This window comes from Dendrobates tinctorius, unplaced genomic scaffold (genome assembly GCF_039654945.1).
Source record: "Dendrobates tinctorius isolate UK_male_01 unplaced genomic scaffold, ASM3965494v1 ptg000126l, whole genome shotgun sequence".
Taxonomy (NCBI): Eukaryota; Metazoa; Chordata; class Amphibia; order Anura; family Dendrobatidae; genus Dendrobates; species Dendrobates tinctorius.
In genome coordinates this window covers 11,914,643-11,932,797 of record NW_027361794.1, presented here as the reverse complement: position 1 = coordinate 11,932,797, position 18,155 = coordinate 11,914,643, and the positions used below count along the sequence as shown (strand labels likewise).

The following is an 18,155-nucleotide window of genomic DNA, read 5'->3' as shown; positions in this document are numbered from 1 at the left end:
GGCTAAAGATCAATTCAATGCCCAGGGGAGTTCACTGGGTGAAGGAGATATCCAAAGTAGTCACAATGGGTGCCAGTCACTGGGGGTGGGGAGCCCACCTAGATGTCCACTGGCTACAAGAGGCCTAGTCAAAGGAGGAGAGGTTACTCTCGTCGAACAACTGGGAGATAGTATTAAAATGACTGTTACCTTTTCTGCAGGGCCACCATGTGAGAATGTTCTCCAATAACCGGACTACTGTGGCCTATATAAATCACCAGGGGGGCACTTGTTCCCGGTTGTTAATGTCGGTTGCAGATAGGGTATTTTTACTGACAGAAAAACATCTCTCATTATCGGCCCGGTCAGAGAATGTCCAGGCCGACCTAACCTGCGGTCAGCTAATTCAGGGAGAATGGTCCCTGAAGGATACTGTGTTCACTCAGATTGTAGACATGTGGGGTCTGCCCCAGATAGATCTTTTCGCCTTGAAGGACAACAGGAAAGTCCATAAATTCTGTTCTCTGAGTCCTGTAGACAACCCTCACATGACAGATGCCTTCAGTATGGAATGGACCTCTAGTCTACTCTGTGCCTTTCCCCCTGGTGTGCCTCATCCCAGAAGACTTGAGGAAGATCAGGAAACACAGAGCCAGAATTAATCTGATAGCCCTGTTTTGGCCACAAAGAGACCTTGGTTTTACTGGCTAAAGACGATGTCAGTATCGGATCCGTGGGTCCTTCAAGAGGATCAGGATCTTCTATCCCAGGGGCCGTTTCTACATCCTCAGATGTTCGGGCTGCATTTAACAGCCTGGAATTTGAGAGGTCAGTCTTAGAAAGAAAAGAGTTTTCAGCTTGATTAGTTTCTGCCCTGCTTTATAGCAGGAATCCGGTGAACACTAAGATCTCCAGGAAGACCTGGAGAAAGTTCCTATCCTTTTTGAGGGTGGACCGGGAAGGAGAAGTCCCGTTAACATCTATACTAGAGTTCTTCCAGAAGGGGCTAGAGCTTGGCCTTTCTGTTAGTACCCTTAAAGTGCAGGTTTCAGCCCTAGGGGCTCTTTACAATTATGATCTAACATGTAATAGATGAGTTTCTCAATTTATTAAGGCCTGTGGTAGAGTCAGGTCGGTTCTGTCCTGTAGAACCCCTACATGGGATTTGAATTTAGTATTAACCGCATTAACGGAGAGCCCCTTTGAACCGTTGCTCTCCATCTCAGAGAATGTGATCTCTTTTAAGACATCCTTGCTGGTGGCACTTACATCAGCCCGCAGAATAAGTGACATACAAGCTTTGTCAGCAGACCCTTCTTACACTCAGGTCTTGGAAGATAGTGTGTTTTTAAGGTTAGACCCAGCTTACCTCCGCAAGATGGTTATAAAATTCCACAGGGCTCAGGAAATAGTATTGCCATCTTTTTGTTCTAATCCCAGCAACCAAAAGGAGGAAAAGCTGCACACCCTAGATGTTAGGAGGTACTTACTGCGATATCTAGAGATGATAGAATGATCACAGCAAAGAGCAAACAGATGAACGGCATACTAGGGCACACAAATCACCACATTAACAGACGGAGCTGTTTATCTGAAGTATTGCGGCATATAATTCAGTCAAAAAATGTAGATGCTTGCATGAAAAAACATGAATATTTTAATGTGAAGCAAAAAAAGAAGAAATCTGCAGCACTCACCGATATAGTTGAAAAACTGTACGTCTTTATTTCACATAAATTCCATCAATAGATGTGTGGACATGCAGGACGTTAGAGGAATACTAGGGGAGGGAGGTGTCCTGGACCCGTAGAAGTGAGTAATCGCGAAACGGCCGTTGTCCGGCACCTCCCTCCCCTAGCATTCCTCTAACGTCCTGCATGTCCAGACATCTATTGATGGAATTTATGTGAAATAAAGACGCACAGTTTTTCAGGTATATCGGTGAGTGCTGCATATTTCTTCTTTTTTCGCTTCACATTGAAATATCTAGAGATGATAGAACCCTGGAGGAGATAGAAGGCCCTGTTTGTATACTTTCAAGGGGCTAGGAACGGCCTCAAAGTGTCTAAACAGCCATAGCAAGATGGGTTAGAGAGGCTATCAAACTAGCTTATGTAAGTGCAGGTAGGGCCATTCCTGAAGGTCTGAATGGCCATTCTACAAGAGCTGTGGCAACGTCCTGGGATGAGAAAGCAGATGTCTCCCTCGACCAGATTTGTAAGGCGGCCACTTGGTCCTCTCCATCCACCTTCTTTAAACATTATAGGCTGTATCTGTCTCCCTCCTCTGACCTCACATTCGTGAGAAGGGTTCTACAGGCTGTGGCCCTTACCTAAGAATATAAGTCTCTGAAATTCTCTTGTGTTGTCATGAGTGACTGAAAAACACGGATATTACTTACCGGTAATGTGTTTTTTCATAACCTATGACAGCACCCTTTATATTCACTCCCTTTCTAATCACTCTTTGTTTTGGTTTATGCACTCCTTTTGGGTGTTGGTAGTCAAGAATGAGTAGGAGTACGAGTAAATAATTTGTGTGTGTACACTAACCTGGGAGTTTCCTCTCATGCTCTGTAAACCAACTGATGCAGAGAGAGGAGCTGCCCTTTTTATCTTGAAGGTTTCCTGTCCTTGAAGGGTGGATCCCTTCTCTCATGGGGCCATCATGGGTTATGAAAAAACACATTACCAGTAAGTAATATCCGAGTTTCCTACACACAGTATACTGTCCCCATAGTACCGCTATCACCCTACACAAAGTACAATGCTACCAAAGTATCATCAACCCCTATACACAGTATAATGTTCCCACAGTGCCTCAATCCCCTCTATACTGAGTGGCGGTCCATAAATTGTGTAGCACGCTGTGGTGACCATAATACTATGTGAGGTGCTGTTTGGACCATCATATAGTGTGGGGTCCATCATACTGTATGGGAGACCTCATTCTGAGTTACCTGGGTCACTAGGGGGAAAATTTCCTGGTGATGAGTCAGATAGGGATTAGTAAGTGAGAAATACAGACTTTTGTCTATCTATTTGCAGACTTAAATTGACAAAGGCAATATGCTTTTGGAGTCTGGAGATATAGTCCGACAAATATATATATATATATATATATATATATATACATTATATATATATTATATATATATCTGTATATCTTTCTCCTTTAACTTGGGGGGCCCAATTATAGCTATTGTTGTAGGACCTGTGATTTCTGTCTACTCCACCGGATAGGTAGGATAATAGAGTATAATAAAGTTGTTATGGACGAGACTTAACTAACAATGTGCAGTGATTCTGTTTTCCCTATAGTGATGGATATTTCTTGTTACCAAAACTGTGATTTTTTTCACTTTAAACCTTTTTAACCTTTTTTAAACAACTCTGATTAGTGCGATCATACAACATACAAGTCTCTGATTGCTCCGGTGATGCACTGTTCTACTGTAGTGCCATGTATCATCACTGTGTAATAACCTGCAGGAAACACGGGATGCAGTCACGCACGTGGTGGCAAAGCAAGGATTAAACAGATTTTTTTACAGGGGAATGTGCTCCACGCAGGGAGTGAGGGATTGTAGGGTGACAGCGAGGAATGGGGCAGAACTGGAAGGTTGGCAGGGTAAGTGAGGGACGAATGAGAGTTCAGTAATAAAGAGGTTAAACTTATCGGACTGTAATCTTCTGTTGTGAGGGAGTACAGGGTTCCAACAGTGGCACCGGCAAAAGCGACGCTGGTCGTCTCTTCGCAGTCTCTGTCAGGCGGGAATCCAACGGTGGCACCAACAACAGTGGCACATGCAGTCTCTCAAGTCTCTGTCCACGATAAAGAAACAGCCTCCGGGGAAAACAACAGGATGCTGGGTGGTGAGAGGGGGTCCTGCTCTCACCACTCTCAGTCACAAGTCCACACCCAGAACATGTCACCGCAGGGACAGTGCCGCGCTCCTCCATCAGTCCAGCTACTACTCTCAGGGGCTCAGATCTGTCACTGTGCATGCCAGGCCTGCATGCACTAGCAACTGTCTCAGGCTTGTCAAGGGAGTCTCCTCCGGTCACAGAGGCTGGCAGGTCCACGTTTACACAGAGGGTGCTAACCGCGTACTGTCGGTCTGTCTCAGTCCTCAGCAGAAGGGCTCTTTTGAGTATACAGTCACTCTTGGGCAGAGCGGGAGTGGTACTCAATGTCTCCTAGTGTGCGGCACCTTGCTTATCCGGTCTGCTGGCACAGCTCCACACACTCCACTCTGCTGGCATGGCTCCGCACACTCTGCTCTGCTGACATGGCTCTGCACACTACACTCTGCTGACATGGCTAATTCCCCTAGCACCACAACTCCTATTCCGGACAGCAGTAGCATGGCCTGTCACTGGGCCAGCACTCTCTGGAGGGGAAAGCAGAGCGTGCTCTCCTCTGCATGCTGCACTTACTTAGCGCCATCTCCTGCTGCAGCCCGTGCTTTTCCTCCTTATACCTCTGTGTCAACGTGCTCTCTCTAGGCTCTCCCCGCCCCCTCCTGTCAGCAGGAAACTCCATCTCTCTTCTCCTTCCCTCCTGCAGCAGGGGAAGGTTCGCCAACCTCAGGCTTCCCCCCAGAAACAGAGGATGCAGCCCCTTCAATTCTGGACCAGGTATGCAGGTACCCACGGTCCGGTCCACCTCCTTACAACTGCCTGTCAGTGTAATGCTAACGGCCCCATACACATGAGATAAGTGTTGGCTGAACAGTCATTTGGAAGACGGTTATCTCTCCCGACTCCCCCATACACACAAATATTCCAGCTTTCCTGTGGTCTGTATGGGAGAGTCGCCTCCAGACTCCTCTAGCGGAGGATTATCTACAGGAGGAGCAAACGGATTATCCTCTGAAATTCAGGATGCCAGATCCTTCTCTGCCCTGACATCATCTGTCGGGAGGCCCCCAAATACATTATATAGTCGCCCAAACCCCCGAAATCAGTGCTTTCATGTAACTTTACTCTGTGTATGGGGACAATAAAAGGTAACTTATGGGATGCTGCCTCTGGCCCAGCCTAATAGATATTCGTACGTTGCAGGCCCTGACACTATTATTAGGCGTGTAAGTATCGGAGTAACTAGGCCGCCCCATACTATCCAGTACTTGGGGGAGGAGGGTATTCAGCCAAACTCTGTCACACCTTCTTAGATACCATGTCTGCTTGTGACAACAGCGCGTGGTTTAACTGCCAGGGTTTTTGTTCTAGCTGCCCCTGTGTCGTCCCTGCGGTGTACATCTATGTTCTGGTGCCTAAAGGAGTTTTAACAAAAATTAAGGACAAATTTTAAACTTTTTTTTATATTATTCCATTTTTACATTTTAATTTCTGCTTTTTTTCTGGTGTTTTTCCTGTAATATAGAAAAGCCTAAGGCCAGAAATAAACCCCATAAAACACTGTACATGGAGACAATGGGATCAGATCATTTCTGTCCGTGGTGTTTCTTCAAATAAAAAAGCTTTTATAAAAGCCTCAAACTTCTGTGTGTGAATCAGACATGAGATCTCACGTGATAGAAAATTACAGTGCGGGAAAGACGGGAAACCATCATATAGACGGCCGGTGGGGATGGAGTCAGTGACGGACTCTGGACAAATATGTTTCTAGAGCCGTAGTAGAAGATGAAGATGTCGTCCTCATCATGAAGTAGTTATTCCTCCTGTCACGTGTAATGAATATCTCCTGCAGTATTGCTAATGCCGATTCCAGTGTCGGTAAATGAGACCAGAATTAGCGTTATGGAAGATGAGTCTATGAGGAACGTATTCAGCTGCCGACTCCGAGGGAGAAACTGCTTGTTGTCTGTGGCCTAAATATATAGGTTTTATTAGTAGATGTAAAGAGGAAAACTAAATACTGTAAAATAATAAATCTCCTCATATGTTTCCCTTATTATCTCCAGTAATTGTATTATTACACAGGATTTTTATGATGTTGCATCGGCTCATCTTCTCATTCAGGTCTCTACAATATTGGATCCTCTCAGTGAAGATCTTCTATATAAGAGAATTTTCCTGATTTACCCATCAAAGATGGATATGGAAAGAGACAAGATGGCGAAGAGGATATTACACCTCACCCTAGAGATCCTCTTCCGGCTTACTGGAGAGGTGAGAGATTCTGATGACGTCACATTACATCATTCTTCTCTATGGGAATAACAGATGGACAGAACTGGAGAGGTGAGGACTCTGGAAATGTCTGTAGTGAGATTTATTAATGTGTCTCTCCATTACCAGGATTTCACAGTAGTGAAGAAGACCTCTAGTGAGCGCTGTCAGGACCCTGTGTCTGAGGGATGGGGAAGACCCCTGAGCCCAATCATGGTGCCTCCACCTCACCCCCTGATACACGAGGACATCAATGACCAGAAGATTCTAGAACTCACCTACAAGATGATTGAGCTGCTGACTGGAGAGGTGACACTGCTGGGAATGCTGGGACATTATACAGTAACACTATGAAGGGATCGGGGGGTGACGGTATCAATGTATGTGTCAGGTTCCTATAAGGTGTCAGGATGTCGCTGTCTATTTCTCCATGGAGGAGTGGGAGTATTTAGAAGGACACAAAGATCTGTACAAGGACTTCATAATGGAGGTTTCCCAGCCCCTCACATCACCAGGTAATAGACAGGACTATATACTCATGGAATATAATTATCAGTGTGTAAAGAATAAATTCAGTCCCTGTATGTGTTTCCTCCAGTTCTCTCCAGTAAGACGTCAACACCAGAGAGATGTCCCCGTCCTCTTCTTCCACTGGACTGTAAACAAGAAGATCCCAGTGTTCCTCAGAATCATCAGGTAGATGGAGAGAAGGTGTCATGAGATCTCCCCTATGATGTGTAGACGACTGTGAAGGTCTTGTGCTCAGTCTTGTTTTATCCACCAGTATTATATGTTTTATACTTAGAAACATAGTTTTAATTATATTCTGTTGCTCCTCGGGTTAACATGCGTAAATTAGAAAAAAGTTGATCCCCCTACACTGTGACATCTCTTCAAATATTTGTAGGCATTTATTAAGTCTTTTTTGCAAGATAAACATTCCCAAATCCTTTAACCGTTCCTCGTAAGACAGACTTGCAGTCCGCTCACCATCCTGGTAGCTCTTCTCTGAACTTGTTTCATTGTTTTTTTTCTTTAAATGTGGTGCCCAGAACTGGACACAGAATTCCAGAAGAAATCTGACCAAGGAGGAGTAGATGAGAATAATTACTTGATGTGATATAGACTCTATGCTTCTCTTAACACATCCCAGAACTTGTGTAATAAGAAACGTGGAGATGGCAGGATTAAAGCTGATCATAGATGTGACTTCTCCATCTGTCTGTGACTTTTACAATATTTGTTTCAGGGTGAATATCTGACCCATATTAATACTACAGAGACATATGTGAGGGGTGATGAGCGGTGTAAAGAGGAGATTCCTACATATGACTACCCAGGTGAGTAGCAGGGCTGTGGAGTCGGTAAGCCACAGTTGCAACTCCGACTCCTGGATTTTATCAGGCTCCGACTCCAACTCCGGCTCCGACTCCGGCTCCGACTCTGACTCCTTCATAAATGGCCAATTCATAACAACAAATTTACTGTTGTAAAATATTAAACATCGTGCTTATTCAGTTTCTCACCATCATATAAGTAATCAGACCACTTAGAGCAAAAACTACATTTATTAGAATACAATTAGAATATAGCAAATAACTTTTATAAACTTTTCTAAACTGTAAGTAAATATGCAATAAACACTTTTATGCAGTTAATAAGAAGAAATCTATAAATTTGTCCTCAGAAAAAGTATTGCCTCTGTCAGATCCTCCTTCATGGATGCCCTCAAATCTGATCTAATTATTTTGAGAGCAGAGAACAACCTCTCTACACTAACTTGTGTTGGTGGCAAAGCAGTAACCACTCGGGCAACATCTCTGACAATGTCAGGATACAGAGGAATCGCTTGTTGCACTGTTATTTTTGATGAACGGTCAAATTTCTCAATTTCTTTTAGTGCACATGAAAAATTCTGCTGAAATGTACTGGCTGTGTTCCTTGATGGGGATGACTCTTCTTCTATGCGGGAACGCTTTGCACGGTCCTTGTGATCCAAATATTTTTCGAAATTAAATTCTTCATCAGTTCATGATGAGGGTGAAGATGTGGCAGGACGACCAAATTCTTCTTGTTCCTCCTGACTGTTCTGCAACCCTTTCATCCTTACTGCTATTTCAAACAGAGCTTCTTTTCCTTTACTTAGCTGTTGATCATCTAGAAGAATCCGATGCATTGGGTCTACATAAACAGCTGCCAAAAGAATGTTATTGTGTAATAGTAGCTCCTCTCTCCGTTTCATTGATGTAGCAATGCCACTTGCAATTAACCCTCCTCTTTGGGACAGGCGAAACATCAGGTTCTTCCACTCCTTTAAGAAAATACTTGGAGTTAAGTCCTCTGCTTGTAATTTTTTAGTCACTGTAAATGGGTGCTCTAGCAATTTTTCCAGCTCAGTCACCTGATTCCACTGACTTTCATTTAGCGTCAGTTGAGGGTTAGCCATGTCTACAAGAAAGGTTTTCAGTTCAACCAAGCGCTGAATCATTAAGTAAGTACTGCCCCATCGTGTGGCTTGATCAATAATTGCCCCTTTTCCAGCACGTCTCTTCAAAATTGAGTCAACTTTAGGGGTTCTGGCAACAGTAGCCAATTTTCTCACCTTGCCAATCAGTGCAGCAGCATGTCCTTCTTGCAGACTGTCTCATATAGCCAGCTGTAGCGTATGCACAACACAGCGCATGTGATGAATGAAAGAACATATTGACACAGTTTCAACAAGATCATCTAAACTATCATGTTGCTGTTCATCTGAAGCAACTTCAGTTTGCTCCTCAGTTACAATACTGTGTTCCTCTATTTCAAACATTTCTGTGTCTGTGGACCCAGAATGTTCTTCTAGCTGCTGGTCACCATCATTACTCTCATTCATTAGCTTAATAGTACTTATATTTGAAGCATTGTCAGTTACGACAGAAAGAACTTGCTCTTTTTTAAGTTCATAGTCTTGCAGAACCTTTTCCACCAAGACCTGGAGAAACTCACTGGTGTGATGAGCTTTGGTGTCTTTTACTGCCAATGTCTTGGTAACTATTTCATTTTTGTCACAAACAAATCGGACATTGATGGCAAAATAGTTCACTCTGTGACGTGTGCAGGCATCCATTTTAAGAAACAGAAAGCGTCCCTTGAGAGTTTTTTTAAGTTCTTCCTTTTGTTTAAAAGCTTCTTCGATTACTAATTTTCTAATACTCTCTCTCTCCAGAGAAACACCAAGCTTGCGGGCCATTTCCCCATTCAGACACATAAAAGCTGGTCATGAAAATAATGAAATAGGCACACTATCCTTTACAACAAGCTCTATGATCTGTTTTTTAAATGTATCTACTGTCATTGTCACAGTAACTTTGTCACTGACAAAATATCTTGCAACTGATGGCTGCAAAGTTCTCTGCTCCTTTGTTTGGCTGGAAGAGCTGGGCACTGGTTCATTGGTTTGGATGCAGTCTTTCTCATCCACTGCTTTCAGTACTTCTGGATGAAAGCGCTGTAAATGTCTCTTTAGATTAGAAGCTCTGGTAGGAGCATTTTTATCTTTGCCTGAATATGCACTCATCTTGGCTTCACAGCATTTGTTTTCGTCTGGATCATTTGTCATACACTGACAGACATAATGTTTTCTATCTTGAGTGATGGTGAAATGTTCAAATACAGCTGATTTAATGTGATGCTTCTTTGACATTCTCAGGTTTTTAATTCTGCATTCACAATCCAAATGACAATTCTTTTTCCTAAAAACAATTGTACAAAATTATTGCCAGGTCATACAACTGATATAGTGGTCAGTAATACTGTTATTATTCCTCATGTACTCACAGTTAACTGATGCAAAGTTTGTTGAAAGGATAATACTTCTTACAGTCTTCCTCTTCTGAGTAGCAGGCAGCTGTGAGATGCTTGGAAGACGCACACCTAGTATGATCTAGTCTAGAGGAGGAGCTTTACTACTAAGAATTTGCAACACATTTTCACTTTCAGTTTCATATATTGTAAGTAGGGGGGTTGGGGCAGCATGAGGTTAACCAAGTATAAGATTAGATAAGGGCAGTGGAGAACAGTGACACACAAGAAGTAAGAAATGTCTCTATCTCCAGCAGAACTGCTTGTCACTGTTGTTCATAGTTTGATAGAACATATATATTTGAGTAACATTTATAAAATTCATATGAAAGTTCAATTATGAAATATTAATACATTTTTTTTAAATCTGGAGTCGGAGTCGGTACATTTCTACCGACTCCGACTCCGACTCCAACCAAAACTAACTCCGACTCCGACTCCACGACTCCGACTCCACAGCCCTGGTGAGTAGTAACCGCTGAATGCAGAAAAGTCACAGATTCTTCTGTCACTGTCTGTGACTGCTTTATCGGTCATGTAGTCCGGCCATGTCACAATCGTGTGATCATCATTTTCTTCTAGACCACAACATTCTCCACCAAAAAATATCTATTCACGCCTGCAGGAGATGTGTTGGCATGGCTCGAGTCCTGGTTTCATGGAATAAGCCAACATCATAAATTACATTATGTTTTCAATCCTAAGGAATTGAGGTTAAGACACAATCTCTCCCGATATGGGGAGAAATAAATAATTTAAGAACTCAGTAGCCAATGATTCACAATAAATAAAGTGCAACTCCAGTTTATTGATGAGCTCTACCCCCAAACAAATGTTGTTGGGGTTATAACATGTTTTTTGTTCTATATCTTTTTTACAAGTTCGTTTTGTATGGTAGTTTGATGGTGGTGGGATCGGACTGCCTCACTTATGTGAGTCTGCAACTATCTGGTAGCCTTTAAAAGAAGGTTTCCATTACGTCTTCCAAATGCCTGAGACCTAAATTTAAGACACCTCAGCTCTGTACTATTATAAAAACTTCTCTGTGTATGCTTGATAGTTCTTCTTGAAACTCATCTGACAGAAAATATTGGCCCTTATGATTTAGATTGCCAATAGCCACCAAGCTACATACTGCAATTACCCAGGATAATAGGAAACTAATGGACCTTACAAATTATTTTCCAAAGTCCCTTAAATCCGACAATACCCTACAAAACTGTTGTACACTACTGTCTGGGCACATGGCAGGGTTAAGAAAGGAAGGAGCGCCATTTAGCTATTTGAACACAGATCTTGCTGGAATAGTTTGAAGACACAATGTAATGGGAGTACTATTAGTGATCACTTGGCACATCAAAAGATGGCCACCACAAGAAGGCTTGGCTCTATCTACTCCATTTTCCAGATCCCAGGGATTGCTTTGCTCATCATCCTTTAACCTCCATACATGGATCTGGACTTACACAGAGACCCCTAGGCTTGGACCATGGTGTTACCTGCTATTCTGGTGTTACCTGCTATTCTGTGGTGTCAGATGGTAAGAAGAAGAGTCAGGTAGTTGGGTCAGAACCAGGAAGGCAGAGAAAGTACAAAATGAGAAGACGCAAGAGTAGTCAGTAAGCAGGCTGGGATCCCAACAGGAAACAAATACACTAGCAGGGAGCTGAGCACAGAGGACCGAACCAGAGGAAAACAAGGCTGTATCTGGCAGCTTCCGTTAATATGCTTCAAGCTTTAGTAGGGTGTGGTGCTTTACAATTGGCTTAAGCAGGTAGCAGATTGCTCCAGCTCCAGCACACAAACCCATACTGCCAGGCTGGATGGTACTACTGGTCTCAAACACCCTAATCTTAGTGGTTAGACAGAGCCAGCACCACCCAGAGCTTCTGCTTTCGACGTCTCCTCTATTACCAGTAACGCCTGCCCAATAAATAAGGCGCTGCCTGATGATGGAATCAAATATCGCAGGAGCACATTCCAGTGGAGATGGGACACACCATTTGCAGATATTCTAATATAACATTATTACAGAAAACTAAAGCAGTAGAAATCCCCATAAAGTGACCCCATTTTGGAAATTTTAACCCTCAGTGAATTATTCTATGGGAGTAGTGACTATTTTGACTCCACAGCCACTTTAAGGAAATAATCTCGCACTGGATGTTGCAATTTGAAAATTGCAAATTTCCATTTTATTATCAAACACATAGTGCCCAGATTGTGTTCCAGGAGACACACACCATAAATTAAGTGGGTTCGTCTCACTATAGTAATGCTAAATATATGGATGGTAAATGTGGTTCGGGCACACTGCAAGGCTCAGAAGCGAGTAGAAATTTGACTTTGGGAGAGCGGATATTGCTGGATTGGTTTATGGAAGCCATGATCTTTTTCAAGAGCTTTTGAGCCACTAATAATGTGGAAACCTTTGTATGATGGACCTGAGTGGTGTCTTGTATTTTGTGAGATGAGTAAAAGTTTTATTGGTATAATTTTCGCCTACATAACATTGTTTAGTGACTTTTTATGCCATGTTTGGGAGGGGGAGGAAGAATGAACAAACAGTTGAACACCACGCTCCACTGGTTCATGCCATGAGGTTTTCGTTTAGACTGTAAACTGTCATTGTCTTGGTGAAGAATTCAATATTTTTTACATAACTTGTAATTTTTATGGAAAGCTTAAGTAGAAATGTTCAAAAGTATAACATTTGAGTATATTTTATTCAAAATTAATAATTGGTTTTATTTTTAGCAGATGACTGTACCAGGAGATCAGAGGGACAGCTGACATCTTCAATTTTTAAATCAGATGATCTTGAAATCCCACAGGATACAATTGAAGTGAATGCCATTACTCCAGATATACCATCATGCCTTCACATCAAAGATCTGTCCTCTGATCCATTGAAACAGGTCCTCTCTTCTGATTCATTACCGACTACTAAGGAAAATCAAAGTAACAATATAAGCATTAAAAAACAAATTGATTCTAAAGGAAAGAAGCCATTTTCATATTCAGAATATGGAAATTGTTTTCTCAAAAAGACTTTTCTTAAACATGAAAAAAATCACATAGCAGAGAATAGACTTTCATGTTCAGAATGTGGGAAATGTTTTACACAGAAATCAGATTTTGTTAAGCACCAAAGAACTCACACAGGGGAGAAACCTTTTTCCTGTTCAGAATGTGGGAAGGGTTTTAACCAGAAATCAGATTTGGTTAAGCACCAAACAACTCACACAGGGGAGAGGCCTTATTCATGTTCAGAATGTGGGAAATGTTTTAACCAGAAATCAGATTTGATTAATCACCATAGGACTCACACAGGAGAGAAGCCTTTTTGCTGTTCAGAATGTGGGAAATGTTTTACAAAGAAATCAGCTTTGGTTAAGCACCAAAGGACTCACACAGGGGAGAAGCCTTTTTCCTGTTCAGAGTGTGGGAAATGTTTTAATCAAAAATCAAATTTTGTTAGGCACCAGAGAACCCACACAGGGAAGAAGCCTTTTTTATGTTCAGAATGTGGGAAATGTTTTAACCATAAATCAAATTTTGTTACGCACCAGAAAATTCACACAGTGGAGAAGCCTTTTCCCTGTTCAGAATGTGGAAAATGTTTTGTGAAGAAATCATCTCTTCTTAGTCACCAAAGAACTCACACAGGGGAGAAGCCTTTTTCCTGTTCAGAATATGGAAAATGTTTTGTGAAGAAATCATCTCTTCTTAGTCACCAAAGAACTCACACAGGGGAGAAGCATTTTTCATTTTCTTAATGTGGGAAATGTTTTATACAGAAATCAACTCTTAATAAACATCAGGGAAGTCACACTGGGGAGAATCCTTTTTCATGTTTATAATGTTATAAATATTTTAACTGAAAATTGTATCCTCTTAAAGGGGTTGACCACTACTAGGACAACTCCTTGACATTCCTCATGTTTGGCCACGTTAAAATAAAAACACTCATTGTAAGAGAATGATCAGTAACATAGTAACAAAGTTTTGAAGGCTGAAGGAAGACCTTATGTCCATCTAGTTCAGCCTATTTTTAGTGCAGCTGTTCTGCATTGTTGATCCTGGGGAAGGCAAAAAACCCACAGAGTAGAAGCCAATTTTCTCCATAGGAAAAAAATTCCTTCCCCTAAGCTGGGTCAACCATCTACCTATAATATTATGCTATTCGTAACCTTCTATACTGTTACAAGAAAAACATCCATTCATTTCTTAAATTCATTCAGTGAGTTGGCCATCACCACTTCCTCAGGAAGAGAATTCCAGAGCCTCACTGCTCTTACCATGAAGAACCCTCTTCTATGCTGGTGCAGAAATTGTCTTTCCTCCAAACGAAGAGAATGCCCCCTTGCTCTTGTCACAGTCCTTGGTACAAACAGTTCATTGGAGAGAGCTCTGTTTTGCCCTCTGATATACTTGTACATATATATTAGGCCTCCCCTAAGTCTTCTCTTTTCTAGAGTAAATAGACCTAATTTTGATAACCTTTCTGGGTATTGTAGTGAACCAACTCCATTTATTATTTTAGTAGCCCGCCTTTGAACCCTTTCAAGTTCAGTAATGTCTTTCTTGAGCACTGGCGTCCAAAATTGCACACAATACTCCAAGCGTGGCCTGCGAGTGATTTGTACAGAGGGAGAATTATGTTTTCATCTCGTGTCCCCAGACCTCTTCTAATGCATCCCATGACCCTATTTACTTTGGTGGCAGCTGCCTGACACTGGGCACTCCAATTTAGCTTCTTATTGACTAAGATGCCTAAGTCTTTTTCCATGTCTGATTTCCCCAGCAGTTTCCCATTTAGTAAGTAATTGTAGCATCTGTTTCTCCTTCCCATGTGCAGAACCTTACACTTATCTGTGTTAAACCTCATTTGCCATTTTTCAGCCCAATTCTCCAATTTACTCAAATCTGTCTGTAGTTGCAAACTGTCCTCCTTTGTGTTAATTACCTTACATAGTTTTGTATCATCTGCAAATACTGATATTTTACTGTGTAAGCCATCCACTAGATCATTAATAAATATATTAAATAGTAGGGGGCCCAATACAGAACCCTGTGGTACCCCACTAGTAACCCTGGCCCAATCTGAGTATGCACCATTAATAACCACGCTTTGTTTTCTATCACTAAGCCAGCTACCTACCCATCTACACACATTTTCCCCTAGCCCAAGCTTTCTCATCTTACTTACCAATCTTTTATATGGGACAGTGTCAAATGCTTTAGAGAAGTCGAGATAAATGACATCCATTGATTCCCCTTGGTCCATTTGAGAGCTTACATCCTCATAGAAGCTGATCAGGTTAGTTTGACAAGAGCGATCCTTCATAAATCCATGTTGATATGGAGTTAAACATTTATTAACATTGAGATATTCCATAATGGTATCCCTTAGAAACCCTTCAAAAATTTTACCCACAGCAGATGTTAAGCTTACCGGCCTATAGTTTCCAGGTTCCCTTTTGCACCCCTTTTTGAATATTGGTACCACATTTGCTTGCTGCCAATCAAAAGGAACAGACCCTGTTTATATAGTCTTTAAATATATGGAATAGAGGCCTGTCTATCACATTACTTAACTCCTTTAATACCCGAGGGTGAATGCCATCAGGGCCTGGTGATTTGTCAATTTTAATCTTACTAAGGCGGTTCTGCACTTCTTCCTGGGTTAGGCAGGTAATACTTAATGGGGAGTTTACATTATCACTCTGCATTTCCCCTGGCAAATCCTTTTCCTATGTGAACACTGTTGAGAAAAAAGTATTTAAAACATTTGCTTTTCCCACATCGCTCTCTACGATTTCACCCTCATTGTTCTTTAAAGGGCCGACACCATCAATTTTAATCATTTTACTGTTTATATAATTAAAGAATAGTTTGGGGTTTGTTTTACTTTCCTTAGCAATGAGTCTCTCAGTTTCCACTTTTGCTGAATGTATTTGTTTTTTACACATTTTACTTTTTTCTCTATAACTTTTTAATGCTTCTTCATTGCCTTCTTGTTTTAGCTTCTTAAATGCCTTGTTCTTGTTATTTATTGTCCTTTTTACATCCTTATTTAGCCACATTGGTGTTCTCCTGTTCCTAGCCCTTTTATTTCTGTACGGTATGGCTAGCTCGCAGTGGGTGTGTAAAACTGATTTAAATATTTCCCATTTATTTTCTGTGCTCCTATTTTTGAGGACATTGTCCCAATCAATTCAGCGAAGGTCCTCTCTAAGCTGATCAAACTTTGCTTTCCTGAAATTCAGCGTTTTTGTAACCCCCTTCCAGGGCACCTTACTGAAGGACAAGTGGAATTGTATTATATTGTGGTCACTGTTCCCTAGGTGCTCATCGACTCGTACTTCTGTTATTCTATCTGTTGCTTAAAATTAAGTCCAGAAGGGCTGTCCCTCTAGTTGAGCCCTGCACAAGTTGTGACAGATAATTATACTAATATGCTAATATGTTGAACAGCCATGTCGGACTGAGCTGCCATCTTGGAAAAACTTTTCGCTAACTTTGCAGCTAATGAGATGCCGTTATGGGAGCTCTAGCCAGAATGGAGACATAAAATGACATCAGAGCCATTAGCAGGTATGTTTAGCATACACAAAGGTTAATAGGAGTAGCTGCAGGGCATTGTGAGAGTGAATAAGTGGTGTCATATGGTAGTAAGTAATGTCTGAGACAAGGACAATACAGTTTTCAATATATAAAGAGTTATGTGAGTAACAACATCAGTTAACCCTTTTACCCCCAAGGGTGGTTTGCATGTTAATGACCAGGCCAATTTTTACAATTCTGACCACTGTCCCTTTATGAGGTAATAACTATGGAATGCTTCCATGGATCCCAGGGATACTGATACTGTTTTCTCGTTACATATTGTACTTCTTGATAGCGGTAAAATTTCTTTGATATGACTTGCGTTTGTTTGTGAAAAGAAAGGAAATTTGGCAAAAATTTTTGAAAATTTCTCAATTTTCCAACTTTGAATTTTCATGCCCTTAAAACAGAGAAATATGTCAAACAAAATAGTTAATAAATAACATTTCCCATATGTCTACTTTACATCAGCATAATTTTGGAAACAAAATTTTTTTTTGTTAGGAAGTTATAAGGGGTAAAATTGACCAGCGATTTCTCATTTTTACAACACCATTATTTTAGGGACCACATCACATTTGAAGTCACTTTGAGGGGTCTATATTATAGAAAATACCCAAAAGTTACACCATTCTAAAAACTGCACCCCTGCAGGTGCTCAATACCACATTCAAGAAGTTTATTAACCCTTCAGGTGCTTCACAGGAATTTTTGGAATATTTAAAAAAATGAACATTTAATTTTTTTTCACAAAACATTTATTTCAGATCCAATTTGTTTTATTATTACCATGGGTAACAAGAGAAATTGTACCCCAAAAGTTGTTGTGCAATTTTTCCTGAGTATGCTGATACCCCATATATGCAAATAAACCACTGTTTGGGCGCATGGCAGAGCTCGGAAGGGAAGGAGCACCGTTTGACTTTTCAATGCAAAATTGGCTGGAATTGAGATCGGATGCCATGTCGCGTTTGGAGAGCTACTGATGTGCCTAAACAGTGGAAACTCTCCTCAAGTGACCCCATTTTGGAAAGTAGAACCCCTAAGGAACTTATCTAGATGTGTCTTGAGCACTTTGAACCTCAAAGTGCTTCACAGAAGTTTATAATATAGAGCCATAAAAATAAAAAAATCTTATTTTTTTCACAAAAATTATCTTTTCCCCCCAATTTTTTAATTTCCCAAGGGTAAAAGGAGAAATTGGACACCAAAAGTTGTTGTGCAATTTGTTCTGATTATTCTGATACCACATATGTGGGGGTAAACCACTGTTTAAGCGCATGGCAGAGCTTGGAAGGGAAGGAGCATCGCTTGACTTTTTCAATGCAGAATTGGCTGGAATTGAGATCAGACGCCATGTCACATTTGGAGAGCACCTGATGTGCCCAAACAGTGGAACCCCCCTATTCTAACTCCAACACTAACCCCAACACACCCCTAACCCCAACCCTAACCATAACTCTTACCACAAACCTAACCCTAACACACCCATAGCCTTAATCCCAACCCTAACCCTAACTTTAGCCCCAAACCTAAACCTAACCCTAACTTTAGCCCCAACCCTAATCCTAACCCTAATGGGAAAAT

General features: G+C 41.4%; 2 protein-coding genes across 9 annotated transcripts in view; one reads left to right on the top strand and one right to left on the bottom strand.

Annotated features, from left to right (window-relative positions):
• Positions 1-13,933, top strand: part of LOC141047303 (uncharacterized) — an 86,572-nt gene extending 72,639 nt beyond the window's left edge. The window contains exons 7-8 of the mRNA XM_073542362.1: positions 4,059-4,064; positions 13,103-13,933. Of these exons, the coding sequence (XP_073398463.1) occupies positions 4,059-4,064; positions 13,103-13,735 (639 nt within the window). The 3' untranslated portion in view covers positions 13,736-13,933. The remainder of the gene's footprint in view (positions 1-4,058; positions 4,065-13,102) is intronic.
• Positions 1-18,155, bottom strand: part of LOC141047275 (uncharacterized) — an 841,567-nt gene that overhangs the window by 376,822 nt on the left and 446,590 nt on the right. The window lies entirely within an intron of this gene.